Below are 26,925 nucleotides of genomic sequence, written 5' to 3' on the forward strand. Positions count from 1 at the left end.
CATTGATCACGTTTAGAATCAGCTTTTAAAAATATTTTGTTACAAATCAGGGCACATCTTCCTTCTGTTGACTGACACTGTAGAAAAGACATTGCATGAACAGAAGCAAGAGGAGCTATTTTCCTCATGATGTAATTTAGGACTCTGCTTCTTTTACAACTATGTCTTTTTCCAAAAATACATAGGTTGCATTGTCAAGAAAGAACATGAGTTCTCCAGTAAAATCTCTACCTTCTTTTAAGTTCGTAGGAGTCTCACCATTGACCTAAAATTTGTGGAGGATTTTCTTCTGGGTCACAGGGCTTAAAGTCAGAAATAGTGTGTAGCTGTTTACTTCAGCTGTGGAATGACTCAAGGCTCCTGCTGATTCCCTCATGCTGGCCTTGCTGTGAGAACCAGAACTCAGAAGACTATCTGTGGCTTTACACATAAAGCTCTGGATAATGTTTCATCTTTTTACTTAAGCATCTATGAATGCATGAGCTGGCCCTTATTAATAAAGTTATGTATTTTGAAGTCTCAAAATAGTGAGGGTTTTATGAAAAAAAAAAGGTATCTTTGCATTATTGCACTTTTGTTGGGGACATTAGAGTGACTATGTAAAGATAGAAATGCTACTAATGGGAAATCCCCTCATGTAGCTGCCTGAATTACATGTTTAATCTGAGTCATCCAGAATTTGTAAAATAAAACAAAAACCCACAAAGTTCAAAAGTAGCAAAATGCTGCTAACAATTACCAAATACTTCTGTTTATAATGAACTTTCCTACAGGAGTAAGAAGTGAAACTTAATCAATAAATTATAAATAGTTGTCTTTTATAAGATGATATTTTGTGTGATCTTTCTTTAACAGTACTTTTAATATCAGTTCAAAACTATACAAGTTGAACTGAAGCAAAAAAATCCTGGGAACTTCTATTATGAAGTATTAGTAAGTACTGCAAAGTAAGGATTGCTTGTTGATTTTAAATTAATCTAACTTAATTCATAGTGTCTTTCTCACTGGAACAAGCCCTTGGGTTTCCCGATCTTAGTTTATATTTTGGAGGAATTACTGGAATAAGGATGGGAATTCAGTTTTACAGATTTTTATCTTGATCTTGGTTTTGCCTTGTAAGACAACTGGTGAATGTGGTCTTAGGGCTCTTTCACCAATGCTCTGCACATCTGATGTTCATGGTCAGAGTTATTAAATTTAGTTAATTAGGTATGCGGGTGATGAGTAATTGGTCTCCACAAGACCGACACTGAATGGAGATGACTGTAAGTTGTAGGCTTGGACAGCCTGGGCACTTCTTGAAGTTAGGCAAGTGCTGTACATTGTGCAGTGGCTGGTGAGGCAGGCACTGCTCCTCAAGCTCTTGCATGTTCCTGTGGACACCCAGCCCAACTTTCATTAACAGGAACAGGGAGCATGTTCCCATCATGCCTGTTTGGGGAATCGCCAGCTGAATGAAGGATTTCTCAAGCCTTTATTGGTAAGTTTTGAGACTTCTGTGAGACTCAATAGCCAGAATGGGAATTGGCTCCGAGGGCCCTCAGGATTTCAAATTAAATTTCAGAAATATTTTTGAGTCTCATTTTTCTTGTTTTAAAATGAGACATTTGTAGTATATGCAGGTGGTACAGCAAGAAGAATTTGGGGAGGGTTCTGTGGATCTTTTGGAACAATGGAACTGCTTTATTAATTAAAATAAGAATATTTTAGTGATACTTCTTATTACTAGTATTCTTATTGAGAGCTGCCACAAAGTAGTGGCAGATAACCACATTGTATGTTTTGAAATAATTTCTCTCTTGGTCATTATAGTGCAAATCTTTCCAGAAGTGGCTTGGCTGTGCAAGTATTCATGACAATGTGAAAGTTAGGTTTTTCTGGTGCCTTTACTTTGTATGTTTTCACATGGACAAGTTATAAAATCTGATCTACAGATAGAGGTCACTGTCTGGACATGCAGTGTAAGGTTTAACAATGAGCTGTGTATATGCAGATGTACAAGAAGGAATGCCCTTCAAAATTACTATGGCCTTGCTTTAATCAATTGATGCATTACTTATTTCATTTCAGGCATGTGATTTAAAATACAAACAATCACACATAATGATATACATACACCAACTTAATCACTTTTACTTTAGCATGACTGAGGACAGAGTAGGTGCACTGTACAATTCATCACAGTTGAAATAACTTGTGTATAAATAAGGTATTTGCAACAACTTGTATTAGGTTGATTTTTTGTGCATCAGTATTGTTTAGGAAGAATTTCTGCTAGAGTTATGTAGCTGTAATTTATTGATTTACTTAGGAAATATTATGAAACCAGGATGTATGCTGAAATTTACCATCTTAGGAAACTCTTCCCTCTACCCCCCAAGTTTTTCCCCAAATCTCTTTCATTTTTGTAAAAGCAGTGCACATATTTTTAAAAAAGACTAATATGTGTTTGAAAGTGGCATAGCAATGTTCACTCTAATCAGCTTAGAAGCTATTTTAGAAAATAACTCCATTTGTTTTCATACATTAATTATGATGGAAAACTGAAATATTGCAGCTATTTATTACTATTAGTTGTATGAATTTATCTTTTTTTGTAGTCTAATTATTTAAAAAGTAATGTATAAAGACTAAACACATATTTACTTGCTGCAAGTCTGTTTGATGAGTCCACTAGAAAGAGTGCATTTGTCAGCCTGCAGAAACCTTCTTGTGATACTTGCAGTGCCATATCCTTTTGACTTTGGAATGAGCTTTGTTTTGGAACTCAAAATCCCATTGAAACAGGACAACATTTGCCTTGGGAAGGAGGGACAGGAAATGAATTTGATCATGAAACACTGATTTTAAAACATCAACCAGATGAAGAGAAAAAGGGATGCATGGATAAATGTATTATTCAACTGCACAACTTGATGTTATCATCTGACAGGGAAATGATCTTTAACGTCAAAGATCAGTCAGCAAATCAGCCAAAACCATCTGTTATGACATTTGGTTTCCTTAAGATCCATATTTTTTCCAAGTTCATAGAACTGGCTCAAGTTACTAGGAGTGAACTACATTATGAGTAACACACAAATACTGTTCTATTCACTGGACCATTTGAAGAAAAGTAATTAAAGAACTTTATTTACATAATTATTGCTGGCAACTAATAGTTTTAGGATATTTATTAAAATTAGTCTTGTGAACAATAGCAATTACCAACAGATATGCAGTTACTTATGAAATATTGTATTGGAAACTTTTGAGGATATTGCAGAAGTATTGCTCTGACTGCAGTGAATCTAGTTTTGTACTACTTTGTATATATCTGATGCAATATCTGTGCCATTAATTTGCAATTATGAAAATTGCATAAGAAATAAAAAGAGACTTTCAAGTTATGTGAATGAGTCATTTAAAAACCACTGTTTTTCTGAATTTAGTTCAAGACAGCCCACACCAGGGTGAGTGCAGAGTATATCAACATCTGTAAGAGATCTTGAGTCTGATGAATTTGTTAGTCTTTAAAACATTTTTCTCTCTGTAGAGAATACTGATCTTTGATTTCAAAAGCTGGGCCTTTTTTCCCCTCTTTTAACCATATGAGGCATAAAAAAACCCTTCTAGAAGAATTTAGCACATTAATTTGTAATAGGATTTATACGCTGTTTTATTATTATTTTTTATCTGCATCTTTTTTCCCTGTGACTTGATATTCTGGGAATTCTTTAGAGAAACCCAATAGTATTTTAATCCTACAAATATGTGTTACCATGTTTAACAGTATGCATGTGGGTGGTCAGTTTTTTAAAGTTAAGGGAATGAGAAAATATTTGCTGAATTGGAAAAAGTAACCTCCAGTGATACAGCATAGGCCAGGTGTCTCACGCAAGAAAATGCTGCAGATTCTTTGCATGCAAATGGACAAACTATCATAAAGTCTAGCACTTATTTTGATTTTTTTGATGTTGTTAATGTGAAGAGGAGAAAATGATTCTGTAATCATGTTGGCAATTTCACCAAAGAACTGCAATTACCATGATTTGAGCATCGTGTAATCCATGACTCCACCAGTAATGTGGAGTTCCAACCTGACATCCTTAGCCATTATTGAGAGAATGAAACAGCACTTCTTGTCTGGGTCTGCAGACGAAATTGCCGTGAACAGCACAGAGGTGACAGCTGAGACAACGACGTGCGTTCGGGGACAGGGCGAGGGTTACCGCGGCACCGTCAGCACCATATGGAGTGGGATCCAGTGCCAGAGGTGGGACTCCCAGTTTCCTCACCAGCACAACATCACTCCTGAGAACTTCAAATGCAAGTGAGTAGAGATGTGGGTATTATTACTGCAGTGGGAAAAGAGTTTCGTTTTAAAATGTTTAGCAATTCATGCCACTGGAGTATTCCGTGTGGCTCCTGTCCCTGCTCCATGTCCTGATGCATCCTCTCTACCTGCTGAGGGTTAAAACCATCTCAGCCTGGGAAAATCAGTCCTTCAGATCTCAAAGTAGTAGTTCTAGATGAACTTGTGTGAAATCCTAGGGATTTTTATGAACTTTTTCTTCAATTGGTATTCATCAATTTGATTGTAAAATGCCTGGATGCATTCCAGACTGGGACCTGAATCCCAGAACTGTTTTTTGGTTTTTCTTCACGGAACTAAAAACTTCTAACTTTGATTGTTGGCTTTAATTTAATATATCCTAAATATTACCTAAATATAATCTTCCTGGCAGTACTTAACATTTATAATATTTGAAAACACTTCTTTTATCTTTAATATTTTAAATCCTTCTTCTGTCTCACTACTAAATTAAGTTGCATCACCTGGGCTGCTTTTAAAATGATCATTAAGCCTTTCTGTATGGTTCATAAACTCCCAAGATGGGAATAATCTACTAGTCTTAGGCAGTTACCTTAGTAGTGTTCTTTCAGTCCTTTTTTAACAAAGCATAGAGGAAACCTTGCAGACCAGAATGGAGCCACAGTCCAGTTTGTACTAAATATCTTTACTGAGGGGTAAATATCAGGAAAAATTACAGTATTAGACCCATCCTTTCCATAACCTGTTATCAGTAAATGCTACAGATGGAAAAAATACAGTGAAATATGGAGATGCACAGAACATGGTAACAACTGTCAGGAGACAAGGAAATAAAACTTACATTTAAGAGGTTTGACTATTTCATGCAAGCTGCAAAAGACATTTAAAGATGTTCCCTTGTGACTAACTTTTACTTTAAAGGTAACAGCTGTATAGAATTTTGACATGCATTTTTTTTATTATTTTCCATGATTCAGTTTCTTAAATGAGTCACTGATCGTCTACAGGACTCTGTTCCTCTTAACTCAGCAGAACCATTCAAAATACAGGGAGTTTTAAGTACTTCGGTAATGTTTGTATTTAAAAGCACTTGTAATATATTGCAGGTGTATCCAATGTCAGTTGCATGCAAATTTTGATGGAAAATCCTGAATGAAAATATTGTTAATCTTCAAATGAAATCTTATATCCTGTCAAAACATATGTCTGCTGAAAATGGATTCCCATAAACATATTCTTATTACAATTAATATTTTTTCCTGGACACTGTGCTCTTACTGGCTCCTCATGTCCTTGCACTTGACACTGATCAGTAAGACAGAGACCTGAAGGACCCTATATTTTTGTTAATTCTTAACAAAAAACAATGGACCACATTGGTGGGTTTAGGTTATCCCTGCTGCGAGCTAACATATTTATTTTTATAGGGATTTGAGGGAGAACTACTGCCGAAATCCAGATGGATCTGAATCACCCTGGTGTTTTACCACTGACCCAAACATCCGTATTGGTTATTGCTCCCAGATTCCTAAGTGTGATGTGGCAAATGAACAAGGTAACAGAGGAAAGCGTGATAACATGATTTTAAGTGAATGGTATACTGCACCAAATGGCAAGTAGACAGGCTTGAAGAGAGAAGTTATATCTGTATTATACCTATGTAGTTGTGCTTTTGCTTTATTTGCATGGTTGGGAATCATTGTGGTGTAAATGAGATTCATTTCTCAGTTTAATTTTCGATTCCAGCAGGGAAAGCTGCAGGAAAGATTTGATTTGATCTGACTTTTAGACAAGGTGAATCTATGTATCTGCTCCCCTGCCTTTACCCTTCTTAGTTTGAAAGGCCTTTTTCCACAGCTGAGATGATCTTGGTTCACAGTCTTTTTGTAATTGCATAGGAAGCTAACAAAAGCAATTTTTCCCTCTTTTTTTTCTTGCATATACCTCCCTGTCTAGAAGGAATTAATCCTCTGAGTTCTTACCTACATCTGCCTGTGAGGTCCATTCTGAATCTTCATGCAAATGTTTTCCCCATGAGGTCTTGATATTACTGTAAGGAGTAGTGTTGCATCCTGAGAATGGTTGTCAATCATAGCATAAACTGAGGCTAAGACCTCAGACCTATAACCCTACATCGGGCTGCATTAACATCTCCATCTTTAAATTTTAGCCAATTTTTCTCATAAATTTGAAAAAGTTGCAGTTGCAAGACTTATGTCAAAGAGAGGATTAAACTTTTATATTCATTCTGTGTTTCTTGTAAAGTATCAATTATCAAAAAGTAAAAATACTGATGAATATGAAATTAAGTGCTTTATGCAAAATGTCTTTATAGTACTGATCATTTTAAACAATCCTCTTGAAAAGTCTCAAAACGCTTGTGATAAAAGCTTATGAATTAAACATGACTTCTGCTGGAGCGAACCGGCAAGTTTTTGAATTACATTAAAATTAAAATTAAAGTAATGTTGATTTTTTGATTTTGCTGAAGTAGTACTTAATTCTAGAATTATATACTGTTGCCAGTATCTGGAAGCTACACAAAGCTAAACTGAGAGCCTATTTTTTGTAGAGGAAGGAATAGGGAACCATTTTTTCTTGGACTTGTATAAACTAGCTTCTGACAACTTTTAGGATATTCTGTGTGACCCTTCTAAATGAATCATAAACCAACAATTTATGAAAGAAATATTCCCAGTTTATCTAAGTAAGACAAAATTTAAAATGCTACTGTGTTGAGAATGAAGGTCCCAAAAGGAGATTACATATGCAAATTTGAAAACTATTTTCCATTTTTCTTCCAATTTGGTTTATACAATTGTCTGATTAATAGTGTGTAGCATTTGCTAAACAGAACACTTTTCTTTAATAATTTGGATTACTGATGGAAGAGTTTTCTTCTCTATGTTGCACAATCACCCTCCACTTTTTGGTCTCAACATTCTTTTTTCAGATTGTTATCGTGGCAATGGCAAGAGTTACATGGGGAATCTATCCAAGACAAGATTTGGGCTAACTTGCTCCACATGGGACAAAAATATTGAAGACTTGCGTAGGTGTGTACATATTAAACAGAAAGAGATGGTTCAGTGAGTCCTGAATAAATACTGCCTCCAGATGGCAACTCTTTTTCATCTGCATTGATTCTAAAGTAGCCCCTTTTGCCCTGGAGCTTTTAATATCTTTGTTTTCCTAATCTTTATTGTTATCTTTTTCTTTTTTTCTTCGTGTTTAAATATATTGCACAACATGACTTTGTTCAGTCTAACCACTAATTGCAGGCTTTGGGATGTTTCTTAGAGTTTAGTTTACTGGCCTATTTTACCCCATCCTTGTCCTTGAAAGTTTGGCTCAATGATAGTAGGAATGAAACAGGAAATGGTTATCTCATCACCCTCATCTCATAGCTTATGCTGCTTCAAGGAGGAGGTTGGACCTGAAACCACCTCATGTCCCTTGCAGCCTGAAATTGACTCTTGAATCTACAATCTAGTGACACAGACATCAAATGCCATTAGAAAGACCTGCAATTTCTGTTCTTCATCATTATTTTTGGCTTCATATTCAAGTAGTAGAAATGGCAAGTTACTTTAATTTATTTGTTGAAGTAAAATGAATTATCAGGACTATATATAAAATAAGGGATTCCTAAAAAGCTTTATAATGTATGAGATTTCACATACATAGTGATGGGAATAGTTTCTCCTTCATTTTCCTTTAGTTTCCTTTAGTTTTTGAAGCTGTGTTGCAAAAGGCAGACTTCAGTGGCTCTGTCTGGAATCATCACCTGGACTATGTGTGTTTCTTCCCACAGAGGGTGAGAGAGAGGATACATATTCCAGTGTGCTGCCCACGTAAGGGAAGCAGAGGTTCAAGCTCATGCTTTCTGAGAAGCCTGATAAGCCTTAGTTTGCTGTGAAAGAGACAGTATAAACCTACTTGATGCTTGATGCAATTGCAATTCATCTCATAGAGCACAGACCAGCGTTTCTTTTCTTGCTCCCACACATTTTGCATTCAGGAGCTTCTTTGGGGAATTATCTGTCTCCTATAGTTTCTCTGATTATGGGTGTGCTAGAGGCAGCATGCATGGTTTGTCATGAACTAAATGAGCAGTACAGCTGTACCTGGGGAAGCCTGTATTCTTGTAGCTGACAAGCCAAAAATAAACATCTTCCTCTGCTTCAGATTTTGACCTCAAAATTTCACCTCCAAAGTACCTCATGTAGGTTTGCAGCTTAGGTGAATTATCACTGCAGTTTGTCTGAACCATTCATCTTTCTCCTTGCCTGCTGCTCATCCTTGCTAACTTTCTTAGTTTGTCTTTTTGTGGGGTTTTTTTTGGTTTTTTTTTTTTTTTTGCCTTTGATTCAACTTTGTAGATTCAATGCACCCTTGTGCTGTTAACCTGCAGGAGAAGGTACCTGTGCTCCCCAGAGAGGCCTGAAGATTTGCTGAGGGCAACACAGGAAATCTTCTAATCAGTGTAACAATCCCTCCTGAGGGTATCTAGAGATTCTAGCTTGAGTGGGAGATCTAGAAGCTTCACAGCTGTCCAGTGCACACAGTGCTTAAAATACCAACCAGAGGAAAGTTAGACCCAGATCCAGCAAATATTTGGGTCTCATCTTCTCTTTGATTTTAACCAGCCCTAAACCCTGACCTGTAGGCTTCTCAATCAGCTAATAATACAATGTGGAGCAAAGCAACATTTAACCTTTGAAAATTTGGGCTATAGTATAAAGCTTTTCAACACTTTGAATTTTTTTTTCCCTGTAGGCATATACAAATATTCAGAGAACCAGATGTTAGTAAACTGAAGAAAAACTATTGCCGCAATCCAGATGATGATTTTCATGGTCCCTGGTGTTACACAGATGATCCTCTTGTTCCCTGGGATTACTGCCCTATTTCTCGATGTGAGTACTTGGTATGCCTCCGGCACTGTCAGCTGTGCAGTCCCAGTGAAGCCACAGTGTCACATGCATGTGCACACCTTACTATTGTCACTCGTGGCAGAAGAAAATGTGTGATTCTATCAGGAATCAATTGTGTGTGACTGAGAAGGAGCAGACAGAAGCTGCTTGTGCAACATATGAACAAGGGGTTCTGTTCCTTGACCAGCTTGGAGATTTCAAGACTTATTTATGCAGCAGGAGCACAAAGGGGCTATTACAGATGGTCAAACATTTTCCAACAGATCTAGCTATTGAATGAGGGCTGGACGGAGACAAAGAATTGTCTAGCGGTCAGAATGCTGGCTGTGGCCTCAAGAAACCCAAGCAGAGTTATCTTCTGGGCTGCAAGCTTCAGAGTCTCTTTGTGTGATCTGTCTTTGTAATGTCAGGATAACTCACTATATATATGCTGAAGTGTATATGTGCTAGAAAGATTAGATTCTGCTTTTGGATATTTATGGGATGATTTAACTCCTGGCAAGAATTAGGAAAATCATGCCTCCAAAGTTGAATGTTTAAATCTAAATAGTTTAAATAAACAGAATTAAGAATCCTAGGGAATTCAGTAATAAACTGATGACAAGTAGAAAAAGATAGTTTTATGCTGAAAAATGTGCAATTCACATTTATGTTCAAAATCTTTCTCTTCAATTCTTACTTCTAAGTTACTCTGCTGTACGTCCTAGGAGAACACTTAAATGGTAAATCAGGCTTTTAAATGCACGTCTGTGATCTCTAGAGGTTAAGGATAATGTTACACTCATTCCTAGCGGCAATTTGCTGCATTTCCTCACAGTCTGAACTCCAGCATCTCTAAGAAGTGATATTTGAAGTCTCAGGTGATATTTTGGCATCTCTGTGAAGAGTAAACAAACTGTGCAAAAGGTTATTTGTGTCAATATAAATGAAGAAAAACAGCTGAAGAAATACACTTTTTATTCACTTACTCTGAGTTCATTATTTGGATCTGTGAATTCCTGAGGATGTATTCTCAGCAAACATTTGTGGGGATATAGAATTGTTACTTATTTAGACTAGTGTTAAATACACACACAAGCATATGTATATATATATATACATACATACAGATATATATACACCAATATATATACACACATATGTAGTTATACATAGATACACACATATGTATGCTCACATATGCATATATATATGCATATATATATGCATGTGTGTATGCATGAACATAGAAATTTAACTATGTATATGACTGTACACCTTTTTATATATATATGTGTGAGTGCATACCTATATGTGTGTGTGTATATACACATACACACACACACACATATATTTGCTTAATGATGGAAATCTAGTTGTACGAGACTGTTTAAATTTTCCTCATGCAAATTTTTCGTAGCTACACCTGTACCTCTACTTCATAATGCTGGGCCACTCTGTATCTGTCACTGAAGGCAAAAATTTTGAACCGAGGTTAAGCAAACTTTTTGTAACCTTTTTTTTCACTCCGACTAGATGGAGGAACTGAACCAGATTTTGGGGAACATGTTTTGATAAGAATAAATTTTTTCTTACAGGAACTTAAAATGACCTTTGAAGTTTTGTAAGGAATTGAGAATTTCTTTCAGTCTTATTTGTAGTCAATCACATACATTCTATAGTTCCTGAAAGCTTATAGAAAAGTAATAACTTTGTTTTTCAGCATTTGCTTCTTTGAATGAAACATGTAAATTGAACATGATGGGCATCCTGATGTCTTCAGGATTTAGCCAAGAAGAAAAATGCTTGCCGTTCCTGTTACAAAATGTTTATTTCTTATTTCATTCTATTGGAATAAAATTCTTTCTTCTTGTTAATCTTTACTAAATACTGCTTTTGCAGCGTATTGAACAAACCATAGAAGTTTAAAACTATGTGAGCCGTTAAAGTTAACAATATGCCATTTGCTGTTGAATTTTACTCTATTCAATTTTTAAATGTATTTAATTTTTATATTATGGCTGTTTTATGTATCTGTCTAGGTGAAGGTGATACAACTCCTACTACAAGCAGCTTGGATGGTAAGTAAGTTTGTTCATGAACTGTGCAGTGCATGACAATCCTCTAAGTCTAGACATTTATTTCCAGTTGGGAAACAAGATAAAGATCAGTTAAAGTTATAAAAACCCCCACCATACAGACTGAGCAAAATTAATTTTACAAGATGAAAATGGGGAATAGCTTTATTATACTCCTTTATCTATTCTCACTGTCATGTCTTGCCTGTGGTGAGATTTGGTAATTAGTTTCAATGTTTGCCTTTTAACTATGTAACTCTCAAAAGAGCTATTTAAATATATGTATTTTATATTCGCTATGGATATTTAAATAGACCTAATCTGCTTCACTGAAGTAGTTTTGATGGCCTAGAAATAAATTTCATTAGTACAGGAAAATTAATCCATAATAAATATTGACCCTCTTGTGGTCCTTATGTGCAACTGTGCAGGTTTCCTACCACTGTTTTTAGTAAAATGCAATCTCTGGACCTGCTTTCAGATACTGCCATTCCTTGTGCCTCAACAAAACATTTGAGAGTTGTAAATGGAATCCCAACACAAACTAACGAAGGATGGGTGGTTAGTTTGACATACAGGTAACTATCACTTTGATTAGAGGGGCATTACAATTACAAAGATACTTGTTTGGGAACTGTTGAAAATGTTGACTGTAGTAAGAATGCTTCTACACTGCAGTTAAATTCTGTAAAAGCAGAGAATCAGCATTCCTCTAATGTCAGGTGATGCCATAGTATTCACTCTGCTGGTGAAATATATGTTCATTATCACTAAATTATTCACATGAACCTGCAAAGCATTCATAGTGTTCTGCTCTTTCAATTAGCTACTGCAGACCTTTCCATAACATTGGCTTAGCATTTAGCATTAAACTGTTTATTTTAGAGACTGTTAGAAAAAAATTGAATTTCATATCAATATTTTCACTTCGATGGCAGAGCATTTAGTTGTGAAATATAGGATTCAGGATTTATACCCATGTCAATTTGAGCTTTCTCCTCATGTCATTGCATGCAATTAAAATTTATTTGGTATTAAAAAGAAACTAAGTAGGAGCTATAAGGAAATCCTTTTCATTCTGTAAAACAAGACCCTGACACGTACTGCTTGTGTATAACACATGTATTACATTATGGTAGATCTTTGCTGCTGTGCAAAAGCCAGAACACAGAATGGCTGTTTCCTATGTTCTTTACTCTGGTTCATAACTCATCAGCTGGAAGTGTGAATCACTAATTTATAACAGGATATATCTCATGCATCGGCCCTGGATCTTCTATCATGAAAAAAAAAAAGTAAAAAAAACAAACTTCTTTTGTCTGCTGGGCCAGACTTAAGTAAAACTCAATTATATTAGCTTATGATTCATCATCTCTTTTAAAACTGCATGGTAAAAGAGGTATCAAATGAAAACTGGGAGTAATGGAAAATGATAATATATTTTCTACATTGCTTCATTGCTAGAGAAATTCTGGGGGGTCCTTCCCATCCTTTGTAATCTTTGCATTTTACAAGATCCATGAAATGTAGACTTTTCTGGGAGAGAGTCAGATGGTTCAGGAAAAACATTTCTAGAGGAAGATCACTATATTCCTAGACTAGGTGGCCTAAATCTAGAAAAGTCAATCTTTGCACTGTTTTAAAAGTTGCCTTGATATTTGATGAACATTTAGGCAGGTAAAGTGAATTACATCTGGGTGCCTAAAATTTAAATAGCTATTGTTAGGGTAGTTGAACCTGGATTTTATGCTATGCAAGAAAATTCCATGAAACAGATGAGTGCTTAAATGATTGCAGATCCTTTTATGAATAAGGGATTCCTGGAATACTCCAGCAGCAAAATATATCTTGAAGTATTACATGTGGGCATAAAAATGTAGTTTTATTTTGTATTGTTACCAAGGAAGCAAATAGAATCTTGTCTGAAAAAAAATCCTAATCACTTCAGAACTTTCTGCAAGAAAACCTAACTGTACACTTCCAAATGGAATTGCTGTGCCTGAATGGTGAAGGCCTAGTATTGTGATAATAGCTGCAAGTTCCCCACACCCCTTTCTTAACGACCGTACTTGTCACCTATTGTCCTGCCTTCCCTACTCCACACAGTCCTAGCCACGCCCCCAGTTTTCCCTATTGGTTCCTGTACCCTAACCCCACGTGGCCCTGGCCACTCCCTCAGGTTTCCCCTATTGGTTCCTGTACTCCTAACTCCGCCCCTGTACCTCCCCTGTACCCAGAGGTCACTGGGCCTGTGTGCTGTCCCTGCCCCTCTGTTTCCCTATAAAACCCCTTACCCTCCGCCATCTTGCTGTCTATGCTCCACGTGTGTTTATGCTCCACATGTGGCTGTGCATGTGAGGCCTTCGCCCTCGAGGCATCTCTGCCTCGGGGAGGTCGTTGGCCTCTGCTGCACCATGTGAATAAACATCTTCCATGGACACAATGCATAGACCCTCCTCGCCTCCTTTATCACCGCCGGTTGTGGAAGCAGACGGACCAGAGCTAGCCTTATGGCTCCCCAGCTGGTGAGAGCGCAGTGTCCAGCCCTGGGACAGAGGGTTTGGAGCACTGAGGCGCTGAACCGGGCTGGGTAGAGAAGCTCTAGGGTAAGGTCTGCTGTAACATCCTCTAAACCGCAACAGCCTAGTGAAACTTAAAAGCTATTCTTATTTGGTAACCAGTGGAATTTTCTTCTATATCCAACCCAGATTCTGTAACCAAGTATATTCAAGTATATTTAAATGGATTTCATTTGTTTCGTGGAACCAGCTCTAAATTTGCCCCATGGTTAAAAAATGAATTAACCTTTATATGTGTACTAGTCAATCTTCAAAAGCAGATGATGAAATCTTGTATAATAAGATAATAAGTGATGCAAACATAACATGGAAGAACGTAGTTATACTCCTAATTGTTATATTTTTATAATAATACAAGCTAGAACCTACATCTTAGAAAGACTCCAGCCTTTTGGACCAGATATTTCACTCCTTAACCAAAATAAAATTAAAAAATAGTCAAAGCTCTATGTTATTCTGCTTTCTTTGAACTCCATATATAGTCTGGTATCCATCCAGTAGTTCTTTGCAAAGCTTTGAACATTTGTGTGATTTGAATTTATAAATGGTGAGATTTTAAACTTTTTCCCAAATTGCTGACAATTCTGATTCACTCTCCAAAGAGCTGCAGAAAATAAATGTGAGTTTGGAGGCACAAAGAAGGAAACTAATTAATCTACATTCCACAGTCTTTTTTTTTTTTTTTTTAAGAACTGTCATGCTTAATTGCTTTAATTTTACTTGATATATTATGCTTCAGGTTTTCTATAATCACATGTAGGATGTCATACACTGCAGATTGTTTCCAACTGAAGTATGTGGGGACCCAAATCTCATAGGGCTTGTAATCAAATAGGAACTCTCCACCTTGAGGTCAATGCTTTGAATAATACTTACATGAATAATGACCAAATGTTGTTTACATCTGGTGGCAGTTTGGGGACTTGCTTGAAAGTTTCAGTCCAGTTCCTGTTACAAAGAATTGGCTCTTTTTTTTTTTAATTTTAATTTAGGTGTCTTATTACAAATTCATCTTTGAAACCACCAAATGAACAGTGTAACTGAATTTGTCTTTCTTTCTGGTTTTTGCACATTGAAGTAAAGCTCTACAAAGTCATGTCACTGTAAGTGTTGAAACTGTAGAGCAAAGGGACAGAGACAAGTTTCCTCATGTTGTCAGTCTGCCACTTTTGGCCAGCAAACATGTGGGGAGAAAAGCACTCTTTAAACTTTTTGACTATGTAGAAACTAATACACATGCTTGTTTTTTGAGTTTTTTAACCTTTATTCTTTTCTTTTTTTTTTTTCCCCAGGAATAAGCATATCTGTGGTGGTACTTTGATAAAGGAAGAGTGGGTTCTTACAGCAAGGCAGTGTTTCCCTTCTCGGTACAGTAGTCTGTAGCTTTGCAATATTAAAATCCATCTATTTTCAGGAGCTTATCAGCACAACACTTCTTCAACTTGAATGCAGCAGTTTTCCCTCCTGTTTGGCTTTAACACTGCTTTTCTGATATAAAAGGCCCGTGGGAGCTTGGTATTTTCTGTTATTATTGCTGTAAATCTAAATAGCCCTGGCTATTTTACATAGAAGCATAGATAGATTTTCCAAGTGTCATGGTTAGACAATTGCCTCTTTATGAGAATAATATCATGCTTCTACTTAACTGGACAAAATAAAATAGAAAACTTGTGTAAATCTAAAAAAGTTCAAAGGTTCATACTGTCCAAGGATTTAAATGTTTGGACACTATTATGAAACAAAAATTAAATTTTAGTAACAGTTAGAGATGAAATTATGTAATGGCTTCCGGCCAAAAACTTACATCCAAGCATGTTGATTTTGGAATAGCAGTTGGCAGCATAAAGCCATTTTTGCTGAAGAGCGTTCGTTAAGATCTTCCAGCATAATCATATTAAGCAGAGTCTTTTTAGTTATTTTGTTATATAGTCAGCAAAATCATGACCAACTTTGTTTCATTTAGGTACAAAGATTTGAAAGACTACAAAGCGTGGCTTGGAGTCCATAATATCAAAGGAAAGGGAGAGGAGAAGCATAGGCAAGTCCGGAATATCTCCCAGTTGGTATATGGCCCTGCAGGGTCAGATTTGGTCTTACTGAAACTTAGCAGGTTAGTAGCTGTTATTGTGAATTCCTACGTTTTCATCTGATGCGTGAGATTCTTCCTAAATGAGATTTGCAAGTACTTTGCTCCACTGTCTCCAATACTACAGATGCTCTCTCCATGGGGTAAACTTCCAACTGAAAGAAATTTTACTTGGTAAATGCAGAAGTACAGGTCCATCTACGTTACTCAGAAAACAGATGTTACTCTGAAAAATCCTGCCTGCATTTTTTCTCCTGATAACCATGTTTAGGTTTGTTGAGAGATTTAAAGAAAGCCCACAAAGTACCCACATGGAGTATGGTTTTAATTTGTAGCATAAGCACCAGATTGTAGCTGAGATCCTTGTGTATATACAAGCTTTCAAACTTTCTCCATATTAACAAACCTATATATTCAAATGAAATGCTATCACAACTTACTTTTAAGATTAAAACCCAAGTTATATAGCATAAAAGTGGTGACAGCATTTCAAGACTTTTTGACAGTTAGCAGCTGTAGCACAAAAAATAGGTAGAAGAATCCATCATATTCTTCAAAGATAGAAAATGAAAGAAAAACATTGGCACAGTTTTTAATTGCTGTGGTCTGTAACAGACTTAATGTAATTTTTAAAATATATTTTAGAAGGTTAAGTAAAATCCATTGTATCTATTATTTTTTTTCATCTTTTCAGACCTGCTATATTGACAAATTTTGTAGAAATAATCCGATTGCCCATTTCTGGATGTACCATTCCAGAGAAGACCAGCTGCAGTGTTTATGGATGGGGATACACTGGATGTAAGAAACTATTTTTAAAAACTAAATGAATACGTTGACAACTTACTTCCTCTTGTCATTATAGGTGAGGCTGCTGGTATTGCCTGATGCCACAGTTGTCCAACACTTGTTATAAAATAGACTTGGGGTTTTCTTCTAATGTTGTAAATCTCTGAGCCTTTTATCCATGTTAATTTAATATTAAATGCTTTCTACTAGTCTCTTCTTTTCTTGTTGTTGTTTCAGTGACAGGCAAAATGCTTCAAACATTTCAAGGAATTAATTAGAGAAAAATGTTTAAAAAACTAGCAGAATTGCTCTGCAGAATGTTAACAGGGTTTTTTGACAAATTCTTGTTCATCTGCTTGAGTAGTCTCTTTCTGTATCCCAAAGCAGACCCCTTTGGAAAAACTAGTACAGAAACATATAACCAAAGACTTTATTAACATACACAGTGACAGTGAACTAGGGATGCACAGGCAACTCTAAGTCTGGCGTTTCCTAACTTTTGAGTACTTGACTTTGCAACCTTACTAATGTTTATTAAACACAGTTTTGTGTGAAGAAAATACAAATATGTGGGAGAACAGACATTTATTTAGTCTGGTAAATGCTATATCTGGCTAATTATGTGTTGATAAAAAGTTAATAGCTGCCAGTTGACAATAATTACTCCAATATTTACTGCGCTCAAATGTTGTTTTGCCACAGACCCTGAGTAAGCAGCAGCAATATACTCACACTGTCCTGGAAGCAGAGCAGAAACTAGGCTGGGATTCTGAGGCTGTCTTCCTTGTAGCCATTACTCTGCCATTTCTTTGTGGGTGGCAATTAATCTGTACCAGCCCTCTCCCAAATGACTGCCTTTGATGTTCCCAGCATGTCCATATTAGCCATCCTCTGGGGGCATCACTGTCTGGGGGACAGGGACATGGGGCTGGAGCACAGAACAGCATCACAGGAAAGCTCAGCTTAAGAGAACTGATAAGGAATTTGCAATGTTGTGGAGTTACGTAATAGAGTAAATACATAACATCTGTCATCTGAGGACTTTGTGCTATATTTTATGCACTACTTATTATAATCCTCACGGTCGTGGAAGGAAGAAGTGTTACATCCATTTTTTCAAGAAAACAGGATAATAAGTCAGTGGAGGGCAAGCTTGGCATTTTCTTTTGATGGCTGTGCAGAGAATGGGCAGGTCCAGACCCTTTATTTATCTTTGCAGCTTGTACAGGCTTGTCTTTCGACATGTAGAACAAGAGTGAGCTCCACAGGGCTCCTGCTTCCTGACCTTCACACTGATGAATGGAGATTGCACAAGGCTGTGGCTCTGCCCTTGCAGGCACAAAGTCATTCAGGGTAGCTGAGCCAGCACAGAGTGAGAAAAACTCCACTCTGCTGCAGTATTTTCAAGTCACACGTCCTTGGCAGTGGCAGGCCCTGTTACACATTAACTCATGTCTGAGGCAGGGAGCAGAATCCTCCCTCCACTGATGGGAGTGATAACATTTTCAGGCTCTTTTTCTGATTTCTTTGAGGACTGGGTAAGCTGCTGGTGAGCTGTAGAGTAAGCCCAGTTACCCAGCCCTTTATTCTAGTACCAAAAACTTACCCAGATATTCTCAGAGAACTGAACAGACATGAAAACCAAAAAAATGTCTGGCAAATCCCTTTTGCAGAAAATATAAGAAATCCAAACACAAAAGCATGATAACAGTGGGGCTGGGCAAAAATGTGAGTATTGTAGAGAGAGTACAATAACTGAAAATACAATTTATCTAGACTGTATCTTGAATTACATTTTTCTCCTGAAAACGGAATAAATTTTTTATTCTCTTTACAATTGTAGTAGTTAACTATGATGGCCTTCTACGAGTAGCAAACCTGTTTATTTTGGGAAATGAGAAATGCAACCAATATCTCAAAGGGAAGATCACTGTGAATGAGTCTGAAATCTGTGCAGTGGCTGAAACCATAGGTGCTGGGCCTTGTGAGGTAAATATTACACTTCCTAATATTTTTTAGTACCCTGGCTATTTCTGTCCCAAAAATTATTTACTGGAGATTTTTTTATAATTATTCTCACTGCACTAAACTTTTGCATTAGAAAATGATTTGTGTTACAAGTGTTCTATTTTATGTCAGAGTGCAGAAATTGCGTCAATTTCACTGTGCTACCACACCACTGAAATATTTACGTGAATCTTAAGTATACTTATATGACTAAAACACTTCACTAGGCTGAAACAAACGTGTTCTGTATAATAAGAGCTAAGGTGGTTTCTGTGCTAGCAATAGATGTGTATTTTGATTGAGGAGGAAGCAAAGGCTGGACAAATTTACCTTCTTATTTAGATGAAGTATTGCACGCAAAACACATAACAGTCAGTACTCAACAGAGTTGACAAAGTTAGGAAGAAAGGAGAAAGATCCAAAAATGTACTGAGGTTTTTGTTAGTCAGAAGGCTGGAGAATTTTGGTCTCCCTAATCAAGCCCAAGCAACATATTGGTGAGGACAGGAGAATTACTTCAGTGATCATATAGTTTGATACAGTTGTTTTGCTTAGTGCTAGTTTTGATGATGGAGAAAAGACATCTGAGGAGAAAAGCTTTAAATAATTTATTGCAGGAAGATAATTTTTTTTTTTTTGGTGGAAAATCTGACTGAGGATATCTAGAAGGAGGGAAGTAATGAACATTATTAAGTATTTATTACCTGGAATAGAATTGTTGATTTCCTAATACCAATGTTAACCATGTAGTAAAATTTTCTCTACCCAAGGGTACTACCAAACCATGGGGAACAGAGGTCATCTTCATAAATCTGAGGCCTCTTCCATTCGTTATTAATATTCCATGGGATCATTTTTTGTTGCAAAGTATTTTATTCAAAATAAAATATTTAATTGTAAATGAGGTCTTAGACTTGTCAAGGCTTATAAATGAAACATCTGCATGGAAGTCTGCTGGGATCTTGCACTTTGTTTTCCCCTGCAAGAAGAAATGGACTGAATTAATATTAGCAATCAGTCTTAATCACTGAGCAGTTTCCTGCTCCCTAAGTTCTCCTTTGAAGCTACTTGCCTCAGCAGAGAGCAGGCAGAGGAACAAAATCAGATTGGCAGGTGAAACTCCACTCCTGAAAGTGTTTTATGAGGCACTGTGATGGCACTGACACAGTTCATTGTTCATGAGGGAACTAGTCTGCCGTCAGTCAGAAAAAAGTCCCAAACCAAATAAAGGTCAAGCATTGTTGTTTCTCTGGTGATCCAGAGAGAATGCAATGCTAATTGTCAGCTTTCATTTTTTTTAAACAATAACTCTCTATCTGATATGAGCATTTGCTGTCTCATTTTGCAGTGAGTTTCCTGGGTCCAGTCTACCTTTAGCCTGGGTAAAAACTGCAGTTTCTATGTTCAAGTGCCAGATCTGTGTGATTATATCTAACTCTGATCTCAGCAGGTCATACTCCAAATTTTCATAAAATGCATAAGCTGGTGTATATGTGTCTCATTCATTAAGGATAACGAAAAATATCATTTTAACAAGTTATGTCTCAAAATAATGTCTAAAAAACCACTGCCTTTGATTGTGTTTTTTATCCCCTCTCCCAATTAGTACATATAGATTCTCATCCTAGAGTCTTGTAAGATGAAAGATACTAACTTGAATTTGTCAGTAGTCTTTGATGCAAAGCCTGTCATCATAACAAAGATGTTTATCAGTCAGCTCACATTCTGCTCATCTGGTTTATATTTACATAAACAAATATTAGGCTTGCAGGTAGCTGAAAGAGGTGAAGGAAATCTGAAGTCACTAGAATCACATGTTAAGATGGATCACAGAGCTCAATTTGCATGGAAAGGAACCAAAGGTCAGAGGTCAACTTTGACATTGGTTCTCATAAGTTCTGGTGATGAAAAAGATCTTGGAAGTTGGTTTAAGTCCTATGGCAAGAATAACACTTATTGCCCATGCATCATGTCATCCCTGAAAGAAGCCAGTCTGTAGTAGACAGGTGGGAGCTGTGTCTTGAAGCATTTTGAAAAGTGACATTCATTCTGTTTATTTTTTCCTAGAGAGACTATGGAGGTCCCTTGGTTTGTGAACAAAACAGGCTGAAGATAGTAATTGGTGTCATTGTTCCTGGCCGTGGATGTGCCATTCGAAATCGTCCTGGGATTTTTGTTCGCGTCTCATATTATTCCCGGTGGATACACAAGATTATGATGACCTACAGAAAACCCTGAAAAACTCAACAACTTCAGTTGAAAGATTTTGGACACCGTGTAATTAATGTGTAATGTAAAGATCAACAAATTTTTAAGTACTTGATAGTCAAGTTTGTTGAGCTTCTTTTAATATTTATGGGTATTTTTGGTGTTTTTGTCTATCCGTGTCGTTTTATAAATGTTGGAGTGACTTACAGTATATGCAAGTATGGTGACATATCTCCTGAAGATACTTGAATGGATAAACAATTTGGCAAAGACATTATTACTAGGTGATAAATGGTTTTGTAGAAATAGATCATATGACCTCTTTCATGCTGCTTTTCAGATTATCTTAGAAGGAGAAACAAATTATAGTTCTACTTAACACATTGTATTCTTTCTATGAGACATATATTTCTCTTCATATATGACAAAAGCCCTACTGAGAGATATATGCATCTGTCAAGGACAGCATTTATGATCATATTTCTCTTCCCCCCTTATAAGAGGTCAATGATTTCAGTATTTTATTAAAAAATAATATCTTTAGTAAGTAATCTTTTCATTACTGATGGACTTTGACAAGACTGTCATAAGCAGAGTTCTCATAGAAGTCACTACCACTTTCTTTTGCACAGCGCTTACAGACTCTAATTCTGCACTTGGTTCATTTGCTGTACATGTGGTCCTCTCACAGATATGTCAAAAGCCATTTTGGTTAACAAAATGTTATCATTTCTTTGAAGTTTGACCCAGAAATAACTGTAGCTTTGCAATACTAAAGACAGCGTTTTGTACAGTTTGAAAAAGTAATCCTGATAGCTATTGGAAGACTTTGGGCATTAAAGGAAATTTCAATCAAATATGCCCAAATCTTCCTAAGCAGACAAGTATTAAAAATTCAGTTAGTTCTAGTTATTTCATGAAACTCTGCATTTACAGCAGGAAAAAGAACAGTCGAATCTGGCTCCTGGCTGAGAGACTGAAGACTGGGAAAAGTAAATAATACGTTAATAGTTTTTCAGAGACTTGAGAACTTAAATAAAACCTTAACTAGATTTGGACAAAATTCTATCCTTTGTATAATTCCTTTCAGGATAATAAAATGATTGCAGAGATTGATATGATCTTGTATTTAATATGGACACCATCACCAATAGTTTAGTTGCTTGTTTCCTGCCTGTATATAGGACAATCATTTTCCTTCATGCTGACAGGGAAAGGGAACAAAAAGTCATTATCTATGAAAAGGGCTCGTTCTCCTGTAGGCATTTAGTTTTATGTCTGGAGGTATTGTACAAATATGTTGTTATAGGTGGCACTGATTACCTTTTAATTTCTGGAAAGTTGTTACGACATATATCCAATTGTTAGTTTTACTACTGTACATGTAATTGCATAAGTAACAGCACTGTTACTTCACTTGTGACTGTGTAAATTGTAAATAGTTCCAGTAGTGTTTGGTCTGTGTATCATATCTAACTGCATAGCCACGAGGCTGACACCCTGATGTAGACATACAAAAGGACATTTCATTGAGAAGATGCAGGGTTGAATTCTGCTCTGTCAGAAAGAAACCACTTCAGGAGCTGTCTTGGCAGACAGGCCTCATCTTGACTCACCAAATCTTCTTCAGCAGTGCACTTTGACTTCAGTGGGACTCAAGTATGCTTACATCTCCTGGTGAGCTGGGATGATTTCAGCCCATGCTTGTGTGGCTTGGCTTGCTGAGATTTGTGTCACACATGCAGTGGATTCTACTGGCACATGGGAAGAAGTCTTTCAGCAAGCTGAGCTTCTGAAATTCCTCCTGATGTAAATAGTCTCTTTGGACAAGATGTGACTTCTCTGTACAGCAGATTCAAGGTTGTGGATGCTATGCAGACAGTCTGTTTCGATCTATTCTGGCCACATCTGAAGGTTTCATGCTCCCCTTGGCCTCTCTTACCTACCAGGCCTAAAGAGGGCAGGATTTAGCCTGTTGTATTTACACTTAATTATTGTCATGTAGGTGAAGACTGTATTCATACTAAGTATATACTGACCATACCTTATTGACAGGATTAAATTTTTAACAGAGACTTTTAAAAAACTCCAAGTGAGTTTTGTTCTCAGCCACAAGTAGAATGTGGATAAAATATACAATTCCATGTTCACTCTTTGTATTCTAAGAATTGTTATGTGCTCACTGTATTATATTTGCAGGCATTTTGTTATGTCTATCTAAAAAAATCGAATCCTAAAATATTTTAGTTATAAGCTTCTGCTGTGCAGAAGACTGTGATTTTTATATATATATATCACACACACACACACACATATATATATATGATAAAAATACTGTTTTTTGTTAGACAATGTGTAAGGATTTTTACCTGTTTGTTCTGGGCAGCGCCTCAGTTAAATAAATTGTGCAGAGTTGATGCTCCAGAACTTAACAAGTTTGTATGCACTTGCTTACCAGGTACTTTTGCTCTCCCTATCTCAGAATGGAGGGCACCTGAGATCCTGAAGAGCAAGGGAAGAGAAGAATAATGACATGTGGTAATGAATCTGTACTTCATTTATTCCTGTGAATATTTCTTGTTGGTACCAATGGTACCGTACCAGGCAACTGTTATAACTACAGGATTCTCTTAAGAAAGGACACTCTATAGATATTTTTTCACTGTTGTAATATTTTTCTTTCTGTTATAACAAGGGAACCTGATCTAGTGCCCATCTAAATTGCTGGAAAGCCTCTTACTAACTTCATGGGATATGGACTTTACTGCATTAATGTGATTTTAATCAGAATAAAGGGTACAGAACTTAAATTCTTATCAAAGGACATTCTTAAACTCCATTGAATTTCATTCTCATTCTCCTTGCTGTAACTAATCCTTGATCTCTGAAAGGTGTAATGTCTGGATATAAAATTCTAGAATTAAAACTTTAGAGCTGATTTTGTGCAACTGAAGTTAGTATAACTTAATTACTCTTTTCTTTGGGCATTGGAACTGGCTAATTCTTCTCCCTTTTTTTTAAAGAAAATATTTTCCCCTAAAAAAGCATTTCCCCCTATCTCTTTTTCTCTCATAAACCTCATGACCCTCAAAGAAAAATGCAGCTCTCATTGGGAATGTACTGGTCTAGATTTTTGCTGCTACTGCTGAAATCTTCTTCTCTAGTTTAAGATTAAAATTCTCTGAGGCATTCTGCAATCCCTTGCTGCAGGTAATGCCAATGTACTTGACAGAGCTACTCACTTGAATTAGAGCTTTTCAGACGAGGGTCCAAATATATCTCTAGGGGTCAAAATCTACTCAGGCAAAATGTCCCATGAATTCAGTGAATGTGATTGTCAAAAGAGCAGGGCCTAAGAGTTTTTCAGTGCTTTTCCCCATGGATTCTTGTGCAAAGATTCTCAGTTCCCAGGCAACTTCAGCAGGAGTTGAGGCTTTGTCTTCATCCTTGTGGAAGGCTGGTTGTAAACCAGTCATCCCCCATGGAGACTGTGTGTGTAAAGCCTATTGGATTTGTTTCTTAGCCTTGTCTCCTTATCAATTATTTTCTTCCTCCCTCGTGTGCACTGGTATATTACTGTTTTTGAATGTTGGGGCTGCTGGCAGGAACTGACATGGCTTTTCACCCTCAAATTTTCTGGTGTTCCTTTTAAAACATACACTTGGGCATTTATATGTGGTGTTTCCTTGCATGGGATCTAACTTCAGGGAGCTGCCTGTGGAGTTTAGTGTATGATAAAAGTATTTTTTCTTATTGAAGTGGGAAAAATAATGCTCCCATTAAGTACAACTTGCTGAATGCCTAATGAAAAGGGAACACTGTGGTTATAACTTGTAATACAAATCTTCTGTAATTAACGACATCTTCATTAGTTAATAAAGTTGGTATTTTTGTAACCTTGTTTACTCTTATTATTCTTAATAAAGTATTTTATAAAAAACAACAACTTAATTAGCATTACATTTCTTATTGAAAGAAGGTCAAAACCCCACTGCAAGTCCCCCAGTTCCAATTCCAGTGAGGGATTTTAATGTGGAGTAAGGAGGACTGGTGCTTTAAAGATCCTCAAGTGTCCAACAGGAGAATTGAAAATATAATGAAAGAGACAGCCAAATACATGGTGATCGTGTTGAGACTTCCCAAGACCTTTCTGACTGATTTCTGCACTGAAAATGGACTAAGCCTATTACAGTGAGAGTATATTTGCAGTGGAAAGGATGTGCTCAAGCTAAACAAATATTTTCCAAGGGATTTTAATTCCTTAAAATTTCAGTATGAGAGGCTTGGAATTTTACTCATTTATATAAATATACTTTACACTTCTGGAAAGGTCTCCCCTCACAGTATCACTTAATATGACTGATGGCACAAAACATGGTGCAAAGGAGAGGAATAACTTGCAAAAAACCTTGGTGCTGCTGCTGCATTTAATACCACAACCAGCCAGCAGCTACCAGAAAAAGAAACAAGCAACACCCTTACTAACCCCACCAGACCAGGGCCAAGGATTGTCAAACTCCTGTAACATCAGAGCATTCTGGTGAGTTCAAATAAGGGACAGTAAGTTCATTACTTCTTTGTCATTATCCAGCTGAAATTTCAAAGTTGTAAGCATTCCTGGTTACACTGTGATTTTGATGATCTAAATATATATTTGCTCCGGTTATATCAACAGTGAATCATTTTTCAAATAGAGTCATATGCAGAGTGTTTGAAATCTGATTCTCAGTTTTCTGTGTCAAACATCACTTTCTGTTTGTTTTCCAAAAAAGCGGGTTTTGTAATTGATTCACAAAATCAGTGGATTTTATCAGGAACTCCTGGAATCAGTAGGAAGCTTGTAATAACTTCAACCATGCAGGAATGCTTCCAAAGTTATAAAAATCTAGAAATAGTCTGTATGTCAAAATGATATTTTGCTACAGTTTTACATTCAAAGTGTTCAGTATGTTCAGGTGACCTGTCTGTCCTCTGGGAGCCATGAGAATTAACTGCTTGTACAGCGATTTGCACCACAAAAATCTCTAAAGGGATATTGCTTTCATATTACATTCTGTCATGGCTTTATCTTTGGTAGCTGAAGGAACACTCTAATCTGCAGATGATAAATGGTGGAAACTCACATTGATGCTCACTTCTTGCATTCTGCTCGGTGTTATTTAATAAGCCTCATGTAAACAGAGCAGGCCATTTAGTAGGGTTCAGTTGTGTATCCACTCTGCCTTCAAAAGCACCGACTTCTGGACAGCTATGTTCCAATAAAACCCACGTGCAATAAACAGGAAAGAAAACAGCTGGGAGGAAAAAGTTAAACCATAAAAAGATTAATAACAAAATAAGTCCTAAAATATTTTTTTTTTAAGTTGTCTCAATTTTTATAACATAGGATATATGGTGTGAAAAGCTGTAATGGAATAGCTTAATAGCTAAATCTACTTCACTTTTTTGAGAAGACTTGGAAAGATGCAATGACTTCTCTATATTTTCACAGAAGGTATAGGACAAGTTGTGCTTCTGTGTCTGAGGACCTGATCCTACTTGCATTGAAATCACTGTCAAAACACTACCATTTAGTCCAGTCTAGGGCTAATGGATATGTCCTAAATTTTCCTTCTGAATCCCTCGGACCTTGTCATGAGCTTGTTTCAGATCCTGACTTAAGGAAGTGCTCAGTGCATGTTCCACATGGTTAGAAAGTGGCAGAGGGAGAAAACATACATTTTATTTCAAAGCTGGGCATCAAAGTTCCACTTCAGAAAATCAACTTTGCTCAGAGTCTAATTGAAGATGAGAATTGGTTCATTTGCTTACTATTCAAATATTCGTCATTAAATAATAATTTTGTTATTATTATAAATTATTAAGAAGAAGAAGATCAACAACAATGATTTTAAAACCCATGATGAATGTAGTTGCTATTAATGCAGCCTTTATACACAAAAGAATA

General features: G+C 36.5%; 1 protein-coding gene across 3 annotated transcripts in view; it reads left to right on the plus strand.

Annotated features, from left to right (window-relative positions):
* Positions 1 to 24,924, plus strand: part of HGF (hepatocyte growth factor) — a 58,167-nt gene extending 33,243 nt beyond the window's left edge. For 2 of the 3 annotated variants that reach the window (XM_085083561.1, XM_085083570.1), the window contains exons 8-18: positions 4,138 to 4,312; positions 5,743 to 5,870; positions 7,269 to 7,371; positions 9,095 to 9,234; positions 11,274 to 11,312; positions 11,791 to 11,887; positions 15,181 to 15,255; positions 15,852 to 15,998; positions 16,669 to 16,775; positions 18,607 to 18,752; positions 20,838 to 24,924. In XM_085083561.1, coding sequence (XP_084939687.1) covers positions 4,138 to 4,312; positions 5,743 to 5,870; positions 7,269 to 7,371; positions 9,095 to 9,234; positions 11,274 to 11,312; positions 11,791 to 11,887; positions 15,181 to 15,255; positions 15,852 to 15,998; positions 16,669 to 16,775; positions 18,607 to 18,752; positions 20,838 to 21,008 — 1,328 coding nt within the window. In that variant the 3' untranslated portion in view covers positions 21,009 to 24,924. Of the gene's footprint in view, positions 1 to 4,137; positions 4,313 to 5,742; positions 5,871 to 7,268; positions 7,372 to 9,094; positions 9,235 to 11,273; positions 11,313 to 11,790; positions 11,888 to 15,180; positions 15,256 to 15,851; positions 15,999 to 16,668; positions 16,840 to 18,606; positions 18,753 to 20,837 lie in introns of those variants that run through there. The other variant, XM_085083576.1, reaches the window with a different exon arrangement.
* The last annotated feature ends 2,001 nt before the right edge of the window (positions 24,925 to 26,925 follow it).

This window comes from Lichenostomus cassidix, chromosome 1Aa (genome assembly GCF_008360975.1).
Source record: "Lichenostomus cassidix isolate B80296 chromosome 1Aa, HeHo_3.0, whole genome shotgun sequence".
Classification (NCBI taxonomy): domain Eukaryota; kingdom Metazoa; phylum Chordata; class Aves; order Passeriformes; family Meliphagidae; genus Lichenostomus; species Lichenostomus cassidix.